We start from the raw sequence: 22,759 nt of genomic DNA on the forward strand, positions 1-22,759 counted from the left end.
TGAGAGGGGGTCCTAGTGGGAAGAGGGGTGCCCCACATGCCCAGAATGGCCACTCTTATGGACCTGAGACCCATCCTTGACTGGGCAATTGCTCCTTAGGAGGAGGCCAGTGCTGTAAGTGTGGTATGATGTATAGTTCCCATCTCTGATGGATGGTATGCCCTCTGTCTTGGATGTCATAAAGATGAATGCACCTCTGAGTCCGACTGAGGAAGAATCCAAAATGTCTGACAATGGGGCACAGGGGCCAGTACCAGTTGGAACTGGGGATGGGTAGTCTGGTACCAGGGATATCATCCTAGGCTTGCCCTTGAACTACACTGGCCTTTGCGGAAGCTTGGGAAGTAACGGTACTATGAGGGAGACACTGCAAGCATCGGTACTGAGTGTAAACCTTCTTGTGCTGCTGAGGATATTGGTACTGAGAAGCTTAGAAGGTCTCTTGTGGCTGTATAGGCCTCCACATGGTTGAGCTGTGCTCCCAGTGCTGGTAGCTATTCCCCTCATGGAGGTGGGTTTTTTATAGCACTGGGAGAGCTTTAAAGCGGCAGCACTTTAACATGGTTAGTGAAGACATGCCCCTACCTGCATGAGGCCACACCAGGGGAATTGCTTAACCTTGCCTAGAGACAGCAGTGCCGACCCAGACATACCTGGACTTGTGTTTTCCAAGCACATGGACTGAGGGTATAAAACCAAACACAGAGGGCCCATGCTTGGCCTTTCTCCTTCACCCACGCATGCTGCAAGCAACGAGGACACTCTGAAGACTCCAGCTGAGGGGACTGGCACAGATTTAAGGGACAAATCTGTATATTAAGGACTGCAATATGCAGTGGGGTGAGAAAAACTGCTTAATCTAGATGTTGCCTAGTCTAATAAGGTTGAGAGTTTAGACTGCATGCTTATATTTTATTTTATTTTATTTTATTTTATTTTGGTAACATGCTGACTTTTTGCTTATCACTTAAAATCTATCTCTTGTAGTCAATACACTTTTTACTGTCTGTCTTTACCAGTGAGTTTGTATGAAGTGTGTGGCAAATCTGCTCAGGTTTTGCAAAGGCTGGTATATGTACACTTTCATGGATGAAGTGGTGAACCAATTAATAAATTTGCACTACTCATCCTGAGCTGTGCAAGACGGTCTATTCCTGAGGTATAGTGCTAGGAGCTGGGGGGATCTGGTTGGTACCTCTCTGTGTGATTAATGAGTGGCTCTGGGAGCATTCATGCAATCTAGCTGGCTCTGGGGCTCCACATATGGTTGTGCTGAGTGATAACCGTACCTGGAGGGATTTGCTGCTGATCACTAGCAAGGCATTGTAAGAGACAACCCAGGCAGGAGAAAGTTCAGGGGGCACAGCAGTCCCACAGTCCTAGGCTGCACCCTGGGGATCCTGTCACACCTGGCTATTACTTGTTTCTCACAGGTTTATGCCCCTTGTTTCTCAACTTTTTTTATTCAGCTTTAGAAAAATCATCTGTTCTTTTAAGGCCTGATCCTGCACCATTGACTTCCAATAGGTACAAGATTGAGTCCTTCACTCTGTCCCGGATACCAGTTCAGAGCAACAAGTCTGTTGCTCTCATCAAAGGGTGAGAGGCTGGCAGCAAATCAAAAGTTACAAAGCTGCAGCTGACTGTCTATTTTAAGTGTTATCCTTAGCTGAAGTTACTTAATGATGCTGGGCAAGTATTTTAGGAAGGGTGCTTTTGTATACAGCTTAATGGGTACTTGCTGGATTCTGTTTATGACCTTTGAATATTTAAAATGTTACAAACATACTTATATACTTATAACTACTGGGATAGACCATCAAAGAAATCCAAGTAAATATATTATTAGCTCATGTTATTTCCGTGATTTTGCTCTTTGTCACTGATTTCTGAATCGACAGGAGAAGATGCCCACAGTTAACACTGAGGACAGCTAATTACCATCTCCAGTGTCGGTGAATAAAGTGGCATTTGGATTTCCCTTGCAGATGCCATATTTCTATAGTCCATTAATTCAAACTGATTTAATTTGGGAATTCTTGTGAACCTAACTTGTGGCTTGTTAATGAGTCACAAAAATATTTTGTGTTCCCAAGAAATTATTAATATTACAATTATGCCTAGACACTTACACTGAGCTGAAGAGCCATAGGTTTGGGTACTATACAAAGTGAAAGAGATAGTCACTGACCTGAATAGATTACAGTCTAAGGTCCTGATTCTCCATGTGTCTGCTCATTTAAATTTACAGTGGTGAGTAGTTGCATTGATTGTACAGTAGTAAAATTAATCATGTACATAAATGGTCATCTCAGGGCCTAATGTATGCAAAATGTGAGGAAAGGGACATAACATACAAGCAGAGTGATGTAATGACTTGAAATGTCAATCCATTTTTTATTTTGTTTTAATTTTTAAATCTGTAAATGCTGCAGTGCATGGACGTTTTCTATATTGATGTTTGACACATTCAAAAGCCCATCACTGTAGCAAAGGACGTTCTCTACTTCAGTCATGAATGACACTATGTTTAAGTATCATGGTGATGATTGCATGCAAAAAATAGCTAGAGACAGACACAATGTTGCCTTGCAAAGTGCCTGCGGCTACAGCTCCCTGGGCGAATGAGATAGCTTACCAACGTAGCCACAAAGAGGACAAAGTGAACAAGCTTTCTTCTCCTTTCCAAGGGTAACGTCATACCATTCCATGTCTGACGTCAAGCACTCAAGGATGACGTAACCACTATACAGCCAATCACAGCTGAAAAGATGACGTAAACGACCTTAGCAACAGGCCCAGTCGGAGCGGGCCAATTAGAAAATCGATGGGGGTGGCAGGTAGCCAATGGGATGCGGCGAGGGAGGAAGGCGGCAGGAGGCCGGTCGTCTCCCTCATCTTCCCTCCGACAAGATGGCGGCGGCGCTGGCGGTACTAGCGGCTTTGTGTCCGTTCAGCGCCTGAGCTCGGTTCCGGCCTGGCCGGGGGTACCGAGCAGCGGCGACATGACCGCGGAACCCATGAGGTACGGCCCGAAACACCCTCCCGCCAGGGTCTGACTAGCCCCGCCGAGGAGAGGCGGCTGCGGATACTGTAATCACTTTCCTCCCACCCGTGGAGTAGAGGCGGCAGCGCCGCTCCCCGCTGCAGGCTGGTACCGCAGGAGGGTGGAGGGGGAGGCTGGGGAAGGCATCGGCAGGGAAGGCCGCGGGGCTGACTAAGGGATCGCGGCGAGAGGCCGGGCAGGGGGAGGGGACCGGCGGAACGGAGGTTAAGTGCGGTCTGGTTGCTGTCTGCGTGCGCGGGACTTAACCCGGCCGGGCTGAGGGAAAGAGGGGCCCGTGGGCGCTTATATTCCTCTCGCCGGTGGGCTTGGGGGCAGTGCTGCGCCACTGGCTCGGCCGGGGCAGGCGCACGGCCTGGTCCTTCTGCCAGCCCCACCGCGGGGCGGAGGGGTCCCCGCTCCGAAGCCTGCGTTCGCAAGGTTGGGGGCGTTGATGCTTCGTTTCCATTCTCTGTCTTGCCCGGAGAGAGCCGGAGCGAGACCTGGCTTGGCAGAGCAGGTGGAGGGGCGGTGCCCTCTCCTGACCCCCAGCCCTGGATAAAGGTTTTTGCGTCTCTCCTCTCCTTCCCCAACATGTTTATCCCACAGTGAAAGTCCCTTCTCCTTTACTGCCCCTCCACAGTAAAGGATCTATTTTTACATCACAATCAGTGTCTGCCACCGCAGGAAAGCTGATCTTCACACAAGGTGTTCACCCTAAGCATCATTCTAGACAGACTTTTCTCTAGCTTGCAGACTGGAAACGTTTTCTCTTCCCTCCCAGCAGGGGAGGCTTCTTGCAGTTCTTTGCTTTCTAGGACCTACTTTTGTCTGCTGTGTTTAATTCCTTCCTTGCTGCATACAGTAAATTATGCTGTGCCAGGCCACAGATCAGCTTCAGTGCTGACAAACAGGTGCTATGTTTTACTATTAATACATATTTAGTTTTCTGTGCCTTACAGCATACAGACATTTCAGGGGAAGGTGACCAAGGAGCATGGTCCATCAACTGCACAGCACTCTGAATGCTTAAGACATGATATGAATAATAAACAAATGATTGTCAGTTAACCTTCATGATTGTTGACTAGCCTTGTCCACAAATTCAAAACAAAAATTGAAGGAAAAGTAGCATCACATGAACTTGTATTATGATCCTCAGTAAAGATTCTTAAGTAGTCTTAGGTGTGTACATGGATTTTTTTTGCTCTGTAGCGCTAAACTCTTTTTGACATCTTTGCAGTTGGTAGCACATTAACATTACAACATCCTCTTAGTGAAGTTTGGGTTTGATTACATTTCTATTTGTTTGTATTATTTTTCAGTCAAAACAAAAGGAGGAGCTGATTTTTTCCTTTGCTTTCCCTTGTTTGGGTAATTGTTCATAATTTACCATAAACTCCCAGTTGAGTTTCTGCCAGTACTGATAGGAATGGTAATTTTCTCCCTTTCTATGTTCCCTGCCCTGAGAGCCTTTTAATTTCTTAATTAGCTGTGCCTGAAGGCCTCTAGCAGTGTAAACAAAATTATTAACACAGTTAACATAAAGCAGGTTGACCAAATCCAGGAGCAGAAACTACAACAAACAAGATGTCCCTAACATAAAATAGGGTAACTTTAAACGGATACACCATCACAGGGTCTGCGTTGTATATACATTTTTTTATTTAATTGATTTATTATTTTACAGAAGGAGTGATCTCCTCAGACCCCCCCTCCCCAAACACTCTCCATGAGCCTTTGGGTCATGATCTCCAAAGTTTGGGAAACACTGGTTTGAAATGTTCAGTATGAGAATATAAAACAGAAGCAGCGTAGTCACTGGAACAAATTATCTCTTAAAGCAAAGGTTCTAACCCTTTTTCTTGCTGAGTCCCCCTCAACATGCTGTAAAAACTCCATGGCCCACCTGTGCCACAACAACTGTTTTTCTGCATATAAAAGCCAGGGCCAGCATTAGGGGGTATCAAACAGAGCAGTGGGGCCCCATGCAGCTACATTGCTCAGGGTTCAGGGCACTGGGCTTCAGACCTATATGGTGGGGCTTCAGCTTTGGGCCCTGGGCCCCAGTGAGTCTGATGCTGGCCCTGCTTGGCAGACCCCCTGAGGCTTGCTTGCAGCCTCCCAGGGAGCCCTGGAAGACTCGTTGAGAATCACTGTCTTAAAGGATCCTTCATGAGTAATGGTAACACACTGGTTTGGGTGGATGAGTGTGAGAGATTTGGTATAGGAGAGTGTAACAAATTTCAAGTTATTTTCTTAAAGGAAGAAATTAGTCACGGAATTTTTCTGTGCTGGTAGTATGGGGTGAAAAATTTACAACTTTGGAATGTACTTAGAAATATTTACAAAATATTTACAAAAAGTCAAACAATACTAAAGATAGTTTATGGAATAGAAAATACCTACTGCTGGCTTCTTTCAAATTAAATTATTGCTGCATTACACAACATGCATCATGTCATGCTGCAGCATCACTCATTCAGAGTAAACGGATGCCTTACCTTAAGAAAGAAAAATGAGGTCAAGTTTCCCACCAAGATTTTAGGGCAAATCTCTCAACATATGCTCTGTACAAGACAAATCTTTAATGTATTATCTTAAAAACTAAAGCAAAGTTGTTAGTTCTATTGAACTATGCATTATTCATCTGTAGTATCATTAAGGCTACTTTGAAAAAAGGCCATTTACTCAGCAGAAGACAGGTGAATTTTCTATAAAGGTGTTGTACAATGTCTTTTCTAACTACAGAAGAAACATTTTAAAATAATTCCCTTTCACAGTTTTCTTTGTCTTCATATTTCTTTGAGTTCCTCATAGTCCACTCAAACTTCACATCTGTTCTGGGAATATCTTGGACGTAGGCCACTTCTGAATGTTTAACATTAAACATCTAGTTAGTTAGTTCTCCTTATTTGTCATAACCTTAGTGCCTCCCCAAGATTAGCAGCAGAACTGCTCAGTTACTTTCATTTTAAACACCAGCAACCTGGGTTACAAAAGCATGACCCCAAAAAAATCTGTTTTCAGTAAAATTTCATTTTTGTCTGGGTTTCCAATCAGTTCTATCCCTGACTTGCCAGCTGTGCTCTGTACCAGAAAAGATGAACCAGAAAAGCTTTCTGGACAGCATTAGGCACTGGAGTGGACTGTGGGGTGATACCAAGCAGTGAGCAGAGATGCAGGAGTCAGGGAGAGAGAACGGGGCTTGTGGGAGAGAATGGGGTTAAGCAAGGATGATTAAAGGGAGCAGAGGCGGCACCAGGCACCAGCACGCCAAGCACGTGCCTGGGGCAGCAAGCCACAGGGGGCGCTCTGCTGGTCGCCGCGACGACGGCAGGCAGGTTGCCTTCGGCGGCATGCCTGCGAAGAGTCCACTGGTCCCGCGGCTTCAGCGGATCTCCCGCAGGCATGCCGCCAAATCCAAGGGACTGGGGACCTCCTGCAGGCAAGCTGCCGAAGGCAACCTGCCTGCCGTGCTTGGGGCGGCAAAATACCTAGAGCCGCCCCTGAAAGGGAGAGTCACCCATGTCACAGTTTCTGTGCCAAGGCATTAGTACAGTGGCACAGTTTCTGTGCCAAGACTACATCAAGGGCTACCCTCATACTGCTGCTCTCCTCTCCACCTCTTCTCCTGGTTCAAGTCAGCTTAAGCCCAATTTTTTAATCATATTCCCTGCTTACTTCCCATGGTGTCCTACAACTTCATGCCTCATACACAACCCTACTTACCCATTGAACAAAGGCTACAAGTTGTTCAAAATGAAATATATTTGGGCTACGGATTATGAAAAGCAGGTAGTTCAGGCTGAGAAGGGGAGTTAATAAGTGGATCAGAGCTGGGCATCGAATGACTTTACTGCTTATTTTCTTGCTGTTTAGAGTTTAGGACTGGCAACAAACATATGGGCCAGAACCAGCCCAACTGATGTATTTATGTAGCCTACGTGACATTCAGATTGTGCAAAATACCAGCTTTCATTTAAAAAAAAAAAAAGTTTATAGCCCTCCCGGTTTTGAAGAAAATCTTCCAAATGTGAAAAACAACAGTAAAGAGATGTAATAATGCCTTCCCAAATTTGCAAACAAGCTAAAACAATGGCTTAGAACAATGAACTCCCATATCCCCTATTAATCTCAATGGAATGGCAACAAAAACATTTTAATGTGAACACTAGCTCTTGCACTGCTGATTATTTTAACAGATGGAAATGGATGGGAGTGAAGCTCACAGGAGGAGTACAGGGAATAGAAGTTGCTGCAGGAAAGGAAAGACGGGAAAAAGTAGAGGAGATACAAAAAGACAAGGCAGCAGGAGAGAAACAGAGAAAGAAGGGTAAAAAAGGAAGAAAAACAAAAGGTAGAAACAGTAGCAGCTCAAACAAGGAGAGGAGCATATTTTCACTGTAGACTAGTGCGGAGTAAGTGTGTGTTACTCGCTGCGGAAGAAACCGCATGAAACCTGTATCTATCTGTGCCTGGATTTATCTTAGGAAAAAACATTCTTTATTAAAAGTGTATTTTGTGTGAGGCAAAGTGCAGGTGCAAATGCACATAGTCCATGACAAAACATGTCACTGAGTTGGAATATTGGATATATCTGCAGTAATCATGAAGGTCTTAGTGTAATGCTGAGCCTCACATGACCATATTTCATGTCATTGGACCTCAGTTCTGGCTAATGGGTGATAGAGAAAGATAAACTGGTTTGTGAATAGGGCAGTGGCAAGTTGTTCCAATGATGGCTAAGAAAGAAAAAAAAATACAGAAATATAATGGCAAACATGATGTATTGTTTTACACTGATTTGAAAGCATGGTATGTAGTGTGCTCTGAAGTTCTAACTGCAGAGTATATGGTGCCTTCAAAGTTCTTGTAACATTTAGAGACCAGACAGCTGTCACTGAAAGATAAAACTAAGACTTTTTTTTTTTTTTTTTTTTTTTTTTTCAGAGAAAGCTTGAAGCCTTGAAAAATCAACAAGGCTTGATTACTCAGTCTAGCAGTGTCAACACCAGTGCCCTTCAGGCAACTTATTTGGTGTGTCTGCAAATCACACAGTGGTGTATGGTGTATATCAGGGGTCTCAAACTCAAATGACCACAAGGGCCGCATGAGGACTAGTGCTTTGGCCCGAGGGCCACGTCACTGACACCCACCCCTTGCTGCCCCTGGCCCTGCCCCCACTCCACTCCTTCCATGAGGCCCCGCCCCGTCTCTTCCTTGCCCCCATTCCAACCCCTTCCCCAAAGTCCTCACCCCAACTCTGCCCCCTCCCTTCCCCCAGGGGGTACAGGAGGGGAGCGGGCTGTGGCAGGGGCTCAGGGCAGGGAGTTGAGGTGTGGGGTGCAGGAGGGGTGAGGGGTGTGGCAGGGGGCTCAGGGCAGGGCGTTGGGGTGCAGGAGGGGTGTGTGGGATGTGGCAGGGGGCTCTGGACGGGTTTGGGGTGCTGGAGGGGTGCGAGCTTCGGCCTGGCGCCGCTTATCTAGAGAGACTCTGGGGTGGCAGCGCTGCACATTGTGGCCAGGGCAGGTTCCCTGCCTGCCTGCCCTGGCCCCGCTCCATTCTGCTCCGCTCCAGGAAGCAGCTGGAGTCCCAGGGGCAGGGGAAAACAGCACCATGTGCTGCTCTTGCTGGTCCTCCAGGTACCTCCCCTAAAAGCTCCCATTGGCTGTGTTTCCCTGTTCCCAGCCAATGGGAGCTGCAGGGGGTGGCGCCTAGAAGGGAGAGCACAGAGCCCTCTACTCCCCCCCCCCCCACCGCCACCCTGCCTGGGGCTGCAGGGCCATAGTTCCAGCTGCTGGCGGGGCTCGTATAGCCATGTGGCAGGCAGAGGGGCGGGGGGAGGGCGCAGGAGGGGGAGCACGGGGAGCTTGACGGGCTGCATGAAAGCACCCTGCGGGCCGTGTGTTTGAAACCACTGGTGTATATGATTGTTTCAGAATTTTGTTAGGGTTAGAAACACCTACCAGATAACATGGTTTCTCATGTTTGTGACGTGGGTGAAGATATGAGAGAAACTGCTTTCATAACTTTGGAAAAGTCTCTAGCTGGCAGTTCAGCTGGATGAGTCAAAAGAAGTCTGAAGATATCTCTACACGGGGAAGGATACTTCAAGCCTCTCCCCACTCTCCCTCCACCTGCCGCCCCCCCCGCCCCCCCCCCCGCGAAAGACAAAAGTTTTGCTAATGCAATGGCAGTGTGAATGCAGCTTTGTCTCCTACTGACAACGCTAACATCGCCAGTGGGGCTGGAAGTATTTGGTGGGCAAAAGTGCAACAAAATACTGACAAAATGCTGACAGAGTATTTGCACATGCTGACTTTTAGTGACAAGGCTGTGTCGAGACAGCCTTGCTCTAAAAGCTGCGTGGTATAGACAAACCCTAAGATACTGCCTGATCTGAGGGGTGGTTTGATATCTCTGGTGCTACACAGCTAATTTTTGTAAGGCAGGTTTCTGATGGTTCTGTTGGAGACTTGATCTTCTGTAAAGCACAACAGTAGAATGCCATTCAAGATATTTCAAAATGTATTTAGACTTCCACATTTAGCAAGAGCTATGTATGATAATCTGGATGCATAGTGCCAAAGTGGTGACAGATAAGGGTAGTGTACTAGTCCACTGATCCAGAACATCACACCAAATACATCCCTGCCTCACTGTTTCATAAACTGCTAAACTGTTGATAAGAAAATGCCTGAATGTCTGTGTCAGGTCATAGATGAATTCAGAACTTTTGCATTGCTCTGTAACTACCAACAATGCTTTCAGACTGAAGAGTTGAGAGACTGTTTTCCTCCTGTCTCACACATGGCAAAGAGATGTAGTGACAAGTGAAGTGTTAACTTGATTCTTTTAATTACAAGCAAAAGTGGAGATTTCCCATAATAATCAACAATCTCCCTGTAGTGAGGGGGTGTGGCCTTCCTCCCAGATGGACAGGGAAACTTCCTCACCTAGCCTCTGGTGGGCAGAGCCAGGGCATCGACACCCGCCCAACTGGAAATAAAAGGGCAGGACAGGAACCAGAAGTATAATGGGTAGGCCCTCAAGCTCAGTTGGGCCAGAGTCATCAGAGGAGAAGGACTTCTCCCACCTGCTGCTAGAGATTGAGCCTGATGGACACCACTACAGCACCAAAGCCCTGGAGGAGCTGCCAGGTGCTGAGGATGCTGAGGAGCTGTTAGGGCTGCTATTAGCTGTCTACTCCGGGAAGACTGATGATGACCCTGAGACCTGAGTACAGCACAATGGGAGTGTAGGAAGTAGCCCAGGGGAACCAGATGATGATCTGGTTGTATTGTGACCTGAAACAAAGTCAGCATGTTTTGAGCAGATCCCCATTGACCAGTGACGGAACACTCCGTCCAGCCCTGGGCTGGGACCCGATTAAGTTGAGTGGTCTCAGATCCCCATACCACGCCACCTCTGGGGTGGCAGCCACCCTATCTCAGGCCAAGATGCCCGCATTGATCTGCTGTCTGCCGGAGCTAGGACATCAGACTGTTAGCTGTCTGCTCAGCTAGAGAGCTGAACACCTAACTGTTTGGTACTCCTCCCTGCCTAGTGACAGGGTCCCTAGACTCCTTTGCTGCTTTGCCCTGACTGCAAGGCACGGCTATTTAACTGTTTGTTGTTCTGTCCTGCTGGAAGCTCAGGCTGCCAGTGCTAATTCCCCCTGAACTTGATGCCTACAGCAAGGGGATGTGGCCTCCGTCCCAGATGGATAGGCAGGGACGAACCCAACCTCCTACACTACCCTTGCTGACACTAAATAATTAATATAGGTGGCATATTTTAGCCTACCTTTTTGACATCTGTGATCACCTGAACCCACCGAACATTTATTTCAGGGCAAAATATGAATGATTCTGCCTGCACAAACAGGGTAGAAACATTCTTTAGAAAATTTGTTCTTCCAAAGTGCAAAGAAAACCTTTAGGTGACATTCTGTACCTTGGGGGAATGCCCTGGAACTCCCATATTTCTCATTTATATGATTGTGATTTTGCATATAAAGCAGGCCCTGTGAGTATCAGGGGAAAGGTTATGATCTGCTGGAAGTCATTTCTCTATCCATATACGTATATCATTAATGCATATGAAGTTATGAGAATGGTGTTGTATGGCTGTCACTAAAACATGCTATAAGTTGGGCACTCTCCTCAGAGGCAATAGAAAGGAAAGTAGCCAACACCAGGGTGGGGTGTCAGACAACCCATCACCAGCCATTGTCCAGCAAAGGAGCTACAATGCAATGACTCATCTGCATGAGGCCACACCAGGGGAATTGCTCAACCTTGTTTGGAGACTCAACAGTGCCCATCCAGACATGCCTGGACTTGTGTTTTCCACGCACATGGACTGAGGGTATAAAACCGAACACAGGAGGCTCATGCTTGGCCTTTCTCCTTCACCCACCTACACTGTAAGCAACAAGGACACTCACAAAACTGAAGACTCCAACTGAGGGGACTGGCACAGATTTCAAGGGTGAAATCTGTGTAAATGTACTATATGCAAATGTATTATGAACTGTGGGGTGAGAAAAGCTGCTTAATGTAGATGTTGCCCAGACTAATAAGGTTGAGAGTTTAGACTGCATGCTTACATTTTCTTTTCTTTTGGTAACTAACTCTGACTTTTTGCCTATCACTTAATATCACTTAAAATCTGTCTCTTGCAATCAGTACATTTGTTTTACTCTTTATCTTTACCAGTGAGTTTGTATGAAGTGTGTGGCAAATCTGCTCAGGTTTTGCAAAGGCTGGTGTAGATCCACTTTCCATTGATGAAGTGGTGAACCAATTAATAAATTTGCACTGCTGAAGATGAGCAGTGCAAGATGGTATATTCCTGAGGTACTGTGCTGGGAGCTGGGGGGATTTGGGTCTGGTGCTTTTCTCTGTGTAATTCATGAGTGGCTCTGGGAGCATTCATGCAATCTAGCTGACTGTGGGGCTCCACATATGGTTGTGCTGAGAGATCACAGCGCCTGGAGGGGTTTGCTGTTGGTCACTGGCAAGGCATTATGAGAGACAGCCCAGGTTGAAGAGAGTTCAGGGGGCACAGCGGTCTCTCAGTCCCAGACTGCACCCGGGGGATCCCATCACAGTCATTTTTATCTTCTTTGAGGGAATTTAGGAGGCTGTCAGACTATCAAGTACTCATAAATCACCTTTGAAGAGATCTTATGACTTAATTATTAGACTGTTTTTCTACTGTCTCATAGTTGTGGAAAGAAGTTTACCGCTATTGTCTTTACCCTTGGTGGTGTTGATGCTGACTGGGTCATTGCAAAAAACTGATGGACTGCTCTTGGGCCAAGACCCACAACTAACTTGTCTATGGAGTTTCTGCTAGAGAATTGTCTGTCTTCTGAAGGAATCACCAGCCATCTTTAGTTGCAGAAGCCATGGTAGTTTTAATCTCACCTTCATCCCTTATTTCCGTAAGTCAGGTTTCTTTTCAGTGGCGATTTTTTTTTTAAATCAAAACTGCCTTTCTATTGGAAGTGAAGTAGAATTGTATCGCCCCAATTCCATTTTGTCTGAAATATCATTCATCAGCAAAGCAGGTTCATTCATCAGATGGAATTGTGAGTGTATATAGTATAGTCTGCACCCAGTTTAACAAGAAGGAGGTGCTTCTCTACTTGAAAGAGGTGAAGAGAAAGTAGAAGTCAGGAAGAATGGTTGTAACTGAGGGTATGTATGAAAGAATTGCACATCACCACCAAGGCAATTCAGATGGATAAAAGCACACTAAGTATAAGAACATAACTTTCCACATCCAGAATTTCAGTTTCTATGTCCATTTAGCTTCCCCCTTTCCTTTCAACAGGCTGAATATTGAGAAGAATTACAAGTCCTCAAATGTGGATTTTTGTAGTCTGAAAAGAAACCTTAGTCCTATATGTATTAGTGAAATGATAACGAAAACTCAGGAATGCGCAGCTGAGAGAAAGAGGTCATATTTATTTTGTGGACTATGAATTGGTTGTCACCTTTGTGGAAACAGGCAGTTCTGGAGCACCGGATGAGGACAGGAGAGCAAGATCAGTTCAGACACGTAATTAAATGAATTTAACAGTAACAGTCTTCACAAAGAATGTGATAGAATAAACTTAATCTTGTTTGGGGGACGTCTTCAGAAAATCTGAATAGGAAGAAGTCTTCAAAAAAGTATCTGAGTTGCCTTTGTTATCATTTTTTTTTTTGTTTTACACTGAAATGCTAATTTTTGAAGCATTGATTGAAGAATGAAACTCTTCAGAGGCAGAAGTGTGTATGGTTTTAGGATGAAATTAAGCTCAGTGCAAATGTGTACTGTATTAAAGACTAAAATAAATTGGGGCCAGGGCGGGGAAGGGAGGAATTGTGGTGGTCAATGTATATTATCCAAACTCAAGGTGAAGTGAAGAGACTTGAGCCTGGATAAGACTGTGAAATAAATATTATGTGGACCAAAGGTGCCTCTGCCTAAACAGTTTTTATTGCTTGTTTACTATCAGCAGTTGCACGTTTAACAGAAACATAGAGCTTCCAAGAAAACTGAGCAGGAATGAAAATTGTGCAGTAAACTGGAGAGAAAATAGAGCAAACCAAGACAATTGATATCTTAAGACTGGTGTGTCCTTGTTTCAGGCATAAATGAAATACAGACCAACCTTTAGACTTTAATGTGAGGAAACACTAACCTGGGACCCTTTGCCGGACCTATTTGGCTGTCGCTAGTCCATGACAAAGATATTTGGCAACGTCCTAGGGAGGCCTTCATTCAAAATGAGGTAATGATGCAGCAGCATAGAGTTTGTTGCAAACAGTTTAGAGGAAAAAACAGAAAATAATAAAAGCAATTTTTGTATTAAATCAGTTAAGTATTTATCTGCCATTGGATGTAATCCTTACTTCTGTATATCTAAAACTGCTTTACATGAAAATGACTATTGCCTGTCTGTTCTTGTTTGGTTTTTTATGCTAGACTTTTGCTTTGATTATGCTTTTGGGGGTGGGGGGTGGGGGAATCTAGCATTACCATATAGCAATGTTTCTTAACCTTTCTGTGCTGGCAACCTCCTTTGGACATTTAAAAAAAAAAATTGTCTCCCTGTCGCCCCCACACATTAAGCTTTGGGACTTCAGCTTCTCACAGCTCAGGGCTTCAGTCCAGCATGGGGCTAAAACATGTAAACTAGCTTTGCAGCATCTCCTGTGGCGTGGGGGCCCCAGGCAGTTGCCCTGATTCCTACCCCCTAACACCAGCCCTGCTTGTGACCCTCCTAAATCTCTCCAGCAACCCTTGTGAGGGTCACAACCCCCAGATTGAGAAACATGCTGCCATATGGTATATTTACCCATCGAAGCTCTCTTTATGCTTAACATTCCTACGCTTGTTTTCCACTAGCTATTTTTTTCTATTCTCAAGCTTGTCCTAAGTAGTTTTCCTAGTTATCATCTTCTCAGCTTGGTTATTTGAATAGAAAAATGTTCACCCTTTTAGTGCAACAGTGCAACCTTCAGGAAAACCCATGCTATTGTCAGTTTGGATACCGTCTGAATAAAACTAAATTGTTTAATCTTCCTTCAATAGAGTACAGATTCTCTTAGTGAACTTTTGTTCACCTGTTTTCCATTTCCCTCTTATGAACAGTTAGTGTCTCTAGAGAGTCTTTCGTGAGGGATGCTTTCCTTACTCATTATACTCCGAGGGCATTTCATTCATGTCCCCAGGTGTCCTCAAGTTTGCTGGGTATCCTTTGATTAGACCCCGGTGATTATAAAGTCAATTCTTACCAAAATAAGATATTAATCAAGTAATAAGTTAATGAAATCTAAGAATAGCATCTCAGGATATAATACAGTATATGGGACCTGGTGCCTGCGCCGTCTCTTTAAAAAAATCAGTGTTTTGATAGTCTGCTATTTTTGAAGACATTCATGGTTTGAATTTTCAGGTTGCTACCACACTAAACTTAATTTAAATTGTCCTGGTAATTGAGTCACAGATGTAAGCAAAGACTGACTTGAAACTGCTTAATTAGCATATACATTTGAAATCATTTCCAAAAATGTTCAGTTTTAGCCCAATATTTTGAGCTACCACAACAGCTGCCCCAGTTGAAAACTGTTAGAGTTTTGAACATTGATTAACTACCACAAAGGGCATAACCGAAATTGTTTTATATAGTAGTAAAAACATACCTTTTATGTTATAGGATGGTTTTGATTTTTTTACAGTGTATTTTGGACTACTATTTGTATACTATATGGTGTGTTAAGTACTTAGTGCAAGGCAGATTTATTCACTTCTGCTATGACTGGTTATCAGTAAATGAGTAAAATATTTAATTGTATACACTGTCTACTTCAGCCCTTTCAGTGTGTCTGTTTCATGTTCTTAAGTCATTTTTCACGTGTACAACTGTCACACCACAGCCTTGACACATTTTATGGGAGAGTACTCTAGTCTCTGCCCTTTTGATGGGGACCTCTGAACTGGGGTAAGGCTCTAGGCATCTTTTCTTCTGGGTGTAGCATCTCTTCAGGGTTATCTATGTGAAAATACTTTCAGACAGTGTTTTCAGAAATGTTCTCATAAAACAAGATTCATAAAGACTAGAGAGAAAACAACATTTTAAAATCAGTAACTGTATGCATACAGTCCAGTCTGAAACTGAAAACCTTAACTGGGTAGCCTCACGGTAGTTTTACTTAAAATGAAATAAGAATACTTTCAATTTTTGTCTGCTATTAGATCAGGGAACATTTTGGAGACATAACCCCAGGGTCTCTTTCACTTTTCCTTTCTCCCACTCTTCCACTCTCTCCCCTTTCACTCTGGCTATGGCTAGCTTATCATACCAGGCACACTTCAGAGTTATTTACATAAATGTTCTCTCTGATGGGGTCATCATTGCATTTATGAAATAACAATTGTATATTTTAAAGTCATGCATTCTAATGTCCACTGGTCTTGTTTAAACCGATTCGAGGGGGTTTATTTTATTTACTTTGCCTTTCTTTTTCATATATTTATTGGAAAGTGCTTTCCTGCCATAATAGATTTTTCAGCCCTTGTCTGCATCTCCTTTATCTCTTGTGTGCTTGTCTTAACAAAAAGTGTTAACTTTGAAATCAGTTAATTTTCAGCCCCTTAAAGAAATAGTTATATTTCTTTTAGTCATTCCGTCGTATCAGAATCCCAACTGCAGATGAAATATGAATTCACAGATGCAAAATCCATCACATTGTAATTTACCACTTAACTGACATTTTTGGAAGTAAACATATTTCAATATTGTAAATACTTAATACTGAACAGACATTGGTCACTATTGACACAGGCTATACGCAGCAGTGATTTTTGAGGTGAAGAAAATCACTCTTGTTACCATTCACTTTAGCCATCTAACTCCCCAGAATTTTAATTGTGTGAAATTGCGGGATTTGAAAGAGGCGAGGTTGGTGAGGTAATATCTTTTATTAGACCAACTTTTGTTGGTGAAAGAGACAAGATTTTGAGCTACACAGTGCACTTTTTCAGGTCAAAGATACTACCTCATCCACTTTGTCTCTCCATTTTGTGAAATGGAAGTTATAGAGGATGGGAGAGTAAAGTGAATTAGTACTCCTATTTATGACAATTTACCCAACCTCTGTCTGTAATTAAAAAAAAAAAAAATCTGCACAGATTTTTGAATCAGTAAAGAGCTACTTAAATTGTGGCCACTGAGTGCTTGTTATGCTGCAAGATACCATTTTACCTTTTAAAGTGGAAAGTGATAATGATTTAACACTTTATAGTTGCCTAAAAAAGGTAGTGAAAATCTTGTGTACTTTAAGTAATGTGACAGACCCAGACTAGAGGGGTACAGGAGTCTGGTAGAAGGCAAATATACTGGTCACTGGATGAGTAGTTTTCTGTTCCCTGAGTGATCAGAGCAGGGGCTGCACTAGAGTAATTAGGAACCTGCTAGAACCAATTAAAGCAGACAGGCTGATTAGATCACCTGCAGCTAATCAAGGCAGGTTAATCAGGGCACCTGGGTTTAAAAAGGAGCTCACTCCAGTCCGGTGGGCAGGAGCCAGAGGAGAGGAAGTGCTTGTGAGGAGCTGGGAGCAAGAGGCACAAGGAGCTGAAAGTGAGAGGGTGCGCTGCTGGAGGACTAAGGAGTACAAGTGTTATCAGATACCAGGAGGAAGGTCCTGTGGTGAGGATAAAGAAGGTGTTTGGAGGAGGCCATGGGGAAGTAGCCCAGGGAGTTGTAGCTGTCATGCAGCTGTTACAAGAGGCACTATAGACGGCTGCAATCCACAGGGCCCTGGGCTGGAACCCAGAGTAGAGGGCGGGCCCCGGTTCCCCCCAAACCTCCCAACTCCTGATCAGACGCAGGAGGAGTTGATCCAGACTGTGGGGAAGATCACTGAGGTGAGCAAATCTGCCAATAAGCGCAGGACCCACCAAGGTAGAGGAGGAACTTTGTCACAGTAAATATTAAAAAAGCTACAACTGACTAAAGAATCTGCAGACAGGTGTGCTAGTGTTCTGATAAAGTAAACTAATGAACACAAAAATTGCTCTCAAAGAGACGTTTTTGAAAGATTTTTAATTTAACAGCGGTTCCTACACCATTGATTGTCAGGAACCATTCAAAATTCAATATGTTATATGTGTGGATAACTTAAAAAGAGTGAGGTTTCAAAGAGGAATGTGGAAGTAGGTTAGTAAAAAGGAAGAGTAAATAGAAATTTATAGTTAGAGTGAGTGAGTAATTGTGAGGCAGTCCATAACTTCTATTTTGGAGATGCTTGAGGAAAGTAATTCTAAATAGTACATTTTGGAAGGTCACAAATTAATAGTTTTGTATTTTTAAAGCACTTCCATCTAAGGATCTCAAAATTTTTGACATCTATCTAGATTAGGAATTTTTTTTTTCTCATTTATCTTAGTCTAGATATACCCTAAATGTTTGTAAGGCACTTTAACATGTTTTAAAACTCTAGTGTATTTTAACGTTCTCTGTCTATGCTAAAGTTTTAAAATATTTTAATTGACATTAAAAAATTTTTATCCTATCCTATGCTACCCTTATAAAACTAAGACTTTAAAACACGACTGTGAATGCAGGTCATTAGCAAATATACTGTAGGGAACAATGCTACATGGCAAAGGAATAGACTGTAGGACTTAATGGTTCTATTTTATTTCTGATTTTTTTATTAAGAAATTTTTTTAAATTACCATTTAAAGTGTACACAATCAGAAAATTCAATGTCCTGAAAATAGTTTTTAAAAGGCACAATTTGGATGTGTCCCTTTAATGGCAGTGTTGAGAGGTTATCTTACACAGAGGTTAGTGTAGCTGATTATGTATGATTTTTCAGTTACTGTACAAACACCTGGAAAAAGCCATATGAGCACAGGAAAGCTTTTGACAGTAGTCTCCAACCATTTTATGCACAAGATCACTTTTTGAATTTTAAGATCAACCCAGGATGTACCCTGCCCCTTCCCCAAGGCCCTGTTCTGCTCACTCTCCGTCGCTCACTCTCCCCTACCCTCACTCACCTTCGCCGGGCTGGGACAGGAGACGGGTGTGGGAGAGGGTGCAGGTTCTGAGCTGCAGCTAAGGGGTTTGGAGTGTGGGAGGGGGATTGGGGTTGAGCCTGGGGCAGGGTATTGTGGTGCAGGTGAGGAGTATGGGCGTTGGGAGGGCGTTTGGGGGCAAGAGGGGGCTCTGGGCTAAGATAGGGGCTTGGAATGCAGGAGAGGATGAGGCGTGCAACCTCTGGGAGGGAGTTTGGATGTGGGCTCAGGCTGGGGCAGGAGGTTGGGGTCTGGGAGAGAATTTGGGTTCAGGAGGGGCCTCTGGCTGGGGCAGAGTGTTGAGGTGGAGGAGGGGGTGAGAGGTGTGGGGTCTGGGAGGGAGTTTGGGTGCAGGAGGGGGCTCTGGGCGGGGGCAGAGTGTTGGGGTGTGGTAGGGGTGAGGGTGTGGGCTCTGGGAAGGAGTTGGTGTGTGGGCTCAGGGCTGGGGCAGGGGGTTGGGGTGTACGAGGCGGTGCGAGGTGCAGGCTGCGGCTGGGAGGCGCTTACCACAGGCAGCTCCCAGTCAGTGGTGCAGGAGGGCTAAGACAGGCTGCCTGCCTGCCCTGGCCCCACGCTGCTCCTGGAAGCAGCTGGCATGTCTCTGTGTCCCAAGGGCCCACAGGTGGTTCTGCGTGGTGCCGCTGTCCCCGCCCTCCAGTGCCGACTCTGCAGCTCCCATTGGCTGGGAACTGCAGTCAGTGGGAGCTGCGGGGGCAGTGGGCGTGGGCAACATGCGGAGACCCGTGCCGGCCGCTTCCGGGAGTGGCATGGGGCCAGGGCAAGCAGGCAGCCTGCTGAAACCTGCTGTGCCACCAGACTTTTAGCAGTCGGCGATTCACTGGCAGAGGCTCCAGGATCGACCAGTCGATCACGATTGGTGACCGCTGCTGTAGGAGGTGGGAGAAAAATATTTGGAGGGCCTGAGACAAGAAACCTTTTTAAATAGGCAGTGCTAATAAGGTAACTGGTGAATTGGAGCCTTGTCTTTTTCATAAGAAAACTTGTGTACATGGTAGAGAAATGACCAATGGTCCCTGTTCTGTAAAACTGGCTAACTTAAAATTCTGTTGGCAATTGTATCAGTAAACTAATTCAAGTAAAGAGATCAAGCAGTCGTGTGATCCTACACAATTGTCTTTTGAGAAGATACAGATGTTGCTGGTTATCTTCTGAGACACTCGGTAAATAAATTGGGATGGTTGGTTTGATGTAATCTTTGTATGGATAAGTTAAAATATTGTCTGATTCCATGCATCTTTACATTTTTTTTTTCTTTAGGCCATGTAGAGAAACTGCTAGCAATTGCTGTTTGGGTTATGTATCCACAGACAGAAATATATATGAGATGCAAATTTTTAGCTATTATATAAGGAATCTCTTAGTTAAGCACAATGTTTTAGCTATGTTCTTTCCTTTTAATTTCTTTGAGTAGCAATGACCTTTTCTTGGCTTTTGTAAATCTTTCATTTTTTTAATGACATGAAATACATTCTTTATTGTTAACTTTATACTAATGTAGTCCTAAATGCTTGTATTTCAGTGCCAAATCTGCACTTATTTTTTTTTTTTTTTTCGAAATTACTAGTGGGTTATTTTTGCTTATTTTGGTATCTCGTTTTGAGATAGATGCTTTGGTAAAAACAAAGCCTTGCTTTGGAAGATCTTCAGTTCTTCTTTGGATATGTAGTACTTAAGAACAAACAACATTCATTTCATGCTTGCACTATATATTAATAAAGTAGCATAAGATAGTGAGACTAATTTCAAGTGACACTTCTGTGTTTTATCAGTGAAAGCAAGTTGAATACGTTGGTGCAGAAGCTTCATGACTTTTTGGCTCACTCATCCGAAGAATCTGAGGACGCAAACTCGCCTCCAAGACTATCTGTGAGCAAAAGTATAGGTAAAAATATATATATTTTCCCTCTTTTAAATGTACACTTTTATTCAACATCTTGGAGTGTAGTACAATAAAATGCATTTTGATGTACAGATATGCAATATTGTTCTTACTGTTTCCTTCTTAAGTGGAGATATCTGGATAAGTATACAGTAGATTTTTGGTATAAATTGCATTTCATTTGTGAATATAAACGTTCTGTATGTTAAAACATAAAAACAACAAAAAAGTATCCCAGTATTTGTTCCTCAGTATTCCGTTTCATGGAAGTTAAACTGTGTGCTGTTGGGGTTTGGGATGTTTGTATCTTCCTCTGGGATACTTTTGGTTCAGATTTCTCGTGATTCCCTATATTAACACTGTGTAATAGACATATCTTGTTTTTCTGCTGAAGTTAAGATCTTTTGACCCTTACAGTTGTGAAACAGAGTTTGAGGGAGTTGCTTTCATGTTAATTCACAAAGTGTTTTCACAATTAAGTCAGAAACCACTGAAAACAAAAGGGCTTTTCTAAAGTAAATGATTAGGTTTCTTCTTGAAAATTATTGCTGTCTCCAAAAATCTAATAGGTAAGTGCTGGATTTAAAAAACAAACAAACTTCATTTTAACTACTGTCCAATAATGAAATCTTTTAAAATAAACACACAGGAGAAAATAATATTCTAATGTATAGTAGGAATCTGGATTTGTTATATATTTAGACCTTTTCAGACTCCAACTTTCTTAAAACGCTTTCCATAGCAATGAACTTAAAATTGTTATGAACTGACTGTGTGAGGAAAGTTGGGATTGTATTAGCTGAGGAGTATATTTTCTTCTATTTGCAGGCAGATCCATGGGATCACTAAAGGGACGCTGTCAAGAGAAATAGTTAACTTTTCACTAACAACTCATTACCTTATTAAAATTGACAGAAATTTAAAATCTAATTTTACTTGATTACCACCTGTGTTTTTTCTCTTGTACTTCTCAGATCATATAGTGAAATAAGAGTGGTCATTTTCACTTTTTGTAGTTACTTCAGCTTTCTTTTTCTCCTGATAAAATAGGATGCAACTGTTTTGCATTTCTAATGTTGTTTAGAAATATTTGAAATAAAATTTTATTTTTTTGTACAAGAAGTGCTCTTTCAGATACTCAGCATGGTTGTCAATGGAGCTAAGTCAATTTACATCAACTGAAGATCTTTATATTCATATTGGGTTATGTAAAACTTCTGTTAAAGTCACAAACTTCTGCTATACTTTGTAATATTGCTTTGATTTAATGGAGTTCTTAAAATTTCATCTTAAGTTTAGCATCTCTGACAATACTGTCCCCTTATTATTGTATTATAATGTCAACACTGAGTGTACAATTCAGTTTCTCTTTGGTGCTTGAATACTTTTTCAGGGCACCTTTGACAAAAGCAAACTGTGACATGGGTAAACGGATAATATCTGTCGTGAAGTTGTTCTGAGGAGGATACTGTTTGCAGCACCTCTTTCCCAGTTCTGTGTAGTTGCAAATGTGACTCTAGCTCTTATCCATGAAATACAGAATTACTGTGGAGCAGAGATACACCAATTGTGTAGCCCTTTTGCCAAATGTCAAGGGTGTGTTTGTGATACCTCACAGACATCCATTATATATAATTACAAAAAACTACTGATAGTCTTGACTCATTTGGGTGCATGCTATTTTTCCATAGGACCTCTGCCTCATTCAATGCCCTGCTCTGGGGATGAATTGTGTAATAAAAAAGATTCTTTAAAGGCACCTTCCTCATTTGTTGGAAGGTGTCTAGTGAAGGAGGCAGAGGATTTCAGAAAGAGAAAGGAGGGTCTCATGGTCTTCATTGTTGTCCTGGAGAACTGGATTTTGGCCCTGCCTCTGCCACGGACTTCCTGTGTGGTGCTAAACAAGTCACTTAAAGCAAACCTTTGAGGTGCTTGCTAATTGTGTGTGTCTCATTTTCTGAGTGCCTAGCTTGATATCTTGAGATCTGAATGGCAGAAGTGCTGAACACTCATAATTGAAATCAATAGGAGTTGTCCTTTGAACATATTCTGAAAGTATTCTGAAAAATCAGATCCTAGGATTTTCAGATTGGTTCCCCAAAATTAGTGGATGCTTTTGGCCATAATCTCTGTGCCTGAGTTCCTCATCTGTAAAAGTGGGATAATATCACCCCCTCATCTCAGAGAAGTTTTGAGAAGACGAATTAGTTTTTCTTCGAATCACT

General features: G+C 43.2%; 1 protein-coding gene across 5 annotated transcripts in view; it reads left to right on the top strand.

The window, feature by feature from the left end:
- Positions 1-2,837: 2,837 nt before the first annotated feature.
- Positions 2,838-22,759, top strand: part of ATRX (ATRX chromatin remodeler) — a 143,934-nt gene continuing 124,012 nt past the window's right edge. For 3 of the 5 annotated variants that reach the window (XM_050964570.1, XM_050964574.1, XM_050964575.1), the window contains exons 1-2: positions 2,838-3,025; positions 20,425-20,537. In XM_050964570.1, the coding sequence (XP_050820527.1) occupies positions 2,853-3,025; positions 20,425-20,537 (286 nt within the window). In that variant the 5' untranslated portion in view covers positions 2,838-2,852. Of the gene's footprint in view, positions 3,026-12,278; positions 12,498-13,692; positions 13,836-20,424; positions 20,538-22,759 lie in introns of all 5 variants that reach the window. The other 2 variants (XM_050964571.1, XM_050964572.1) reach the window with 2 other exon arrangements.

This window comes from Gopherus flavomarginatus, chromosome 8 (genome assembly GCF_025201925.1).
Source record: "Gopherus flavomarginatus isolate rGopFla2 chromosome 8, rGopFla2.mat.asm, whole genome shotgun sequence".
Lineage (NCBI taxonomy): Eukaryota > Metazoa > Chordata > Testudines > Testudinidae > Gopherus > Gopherus flavomarginatus.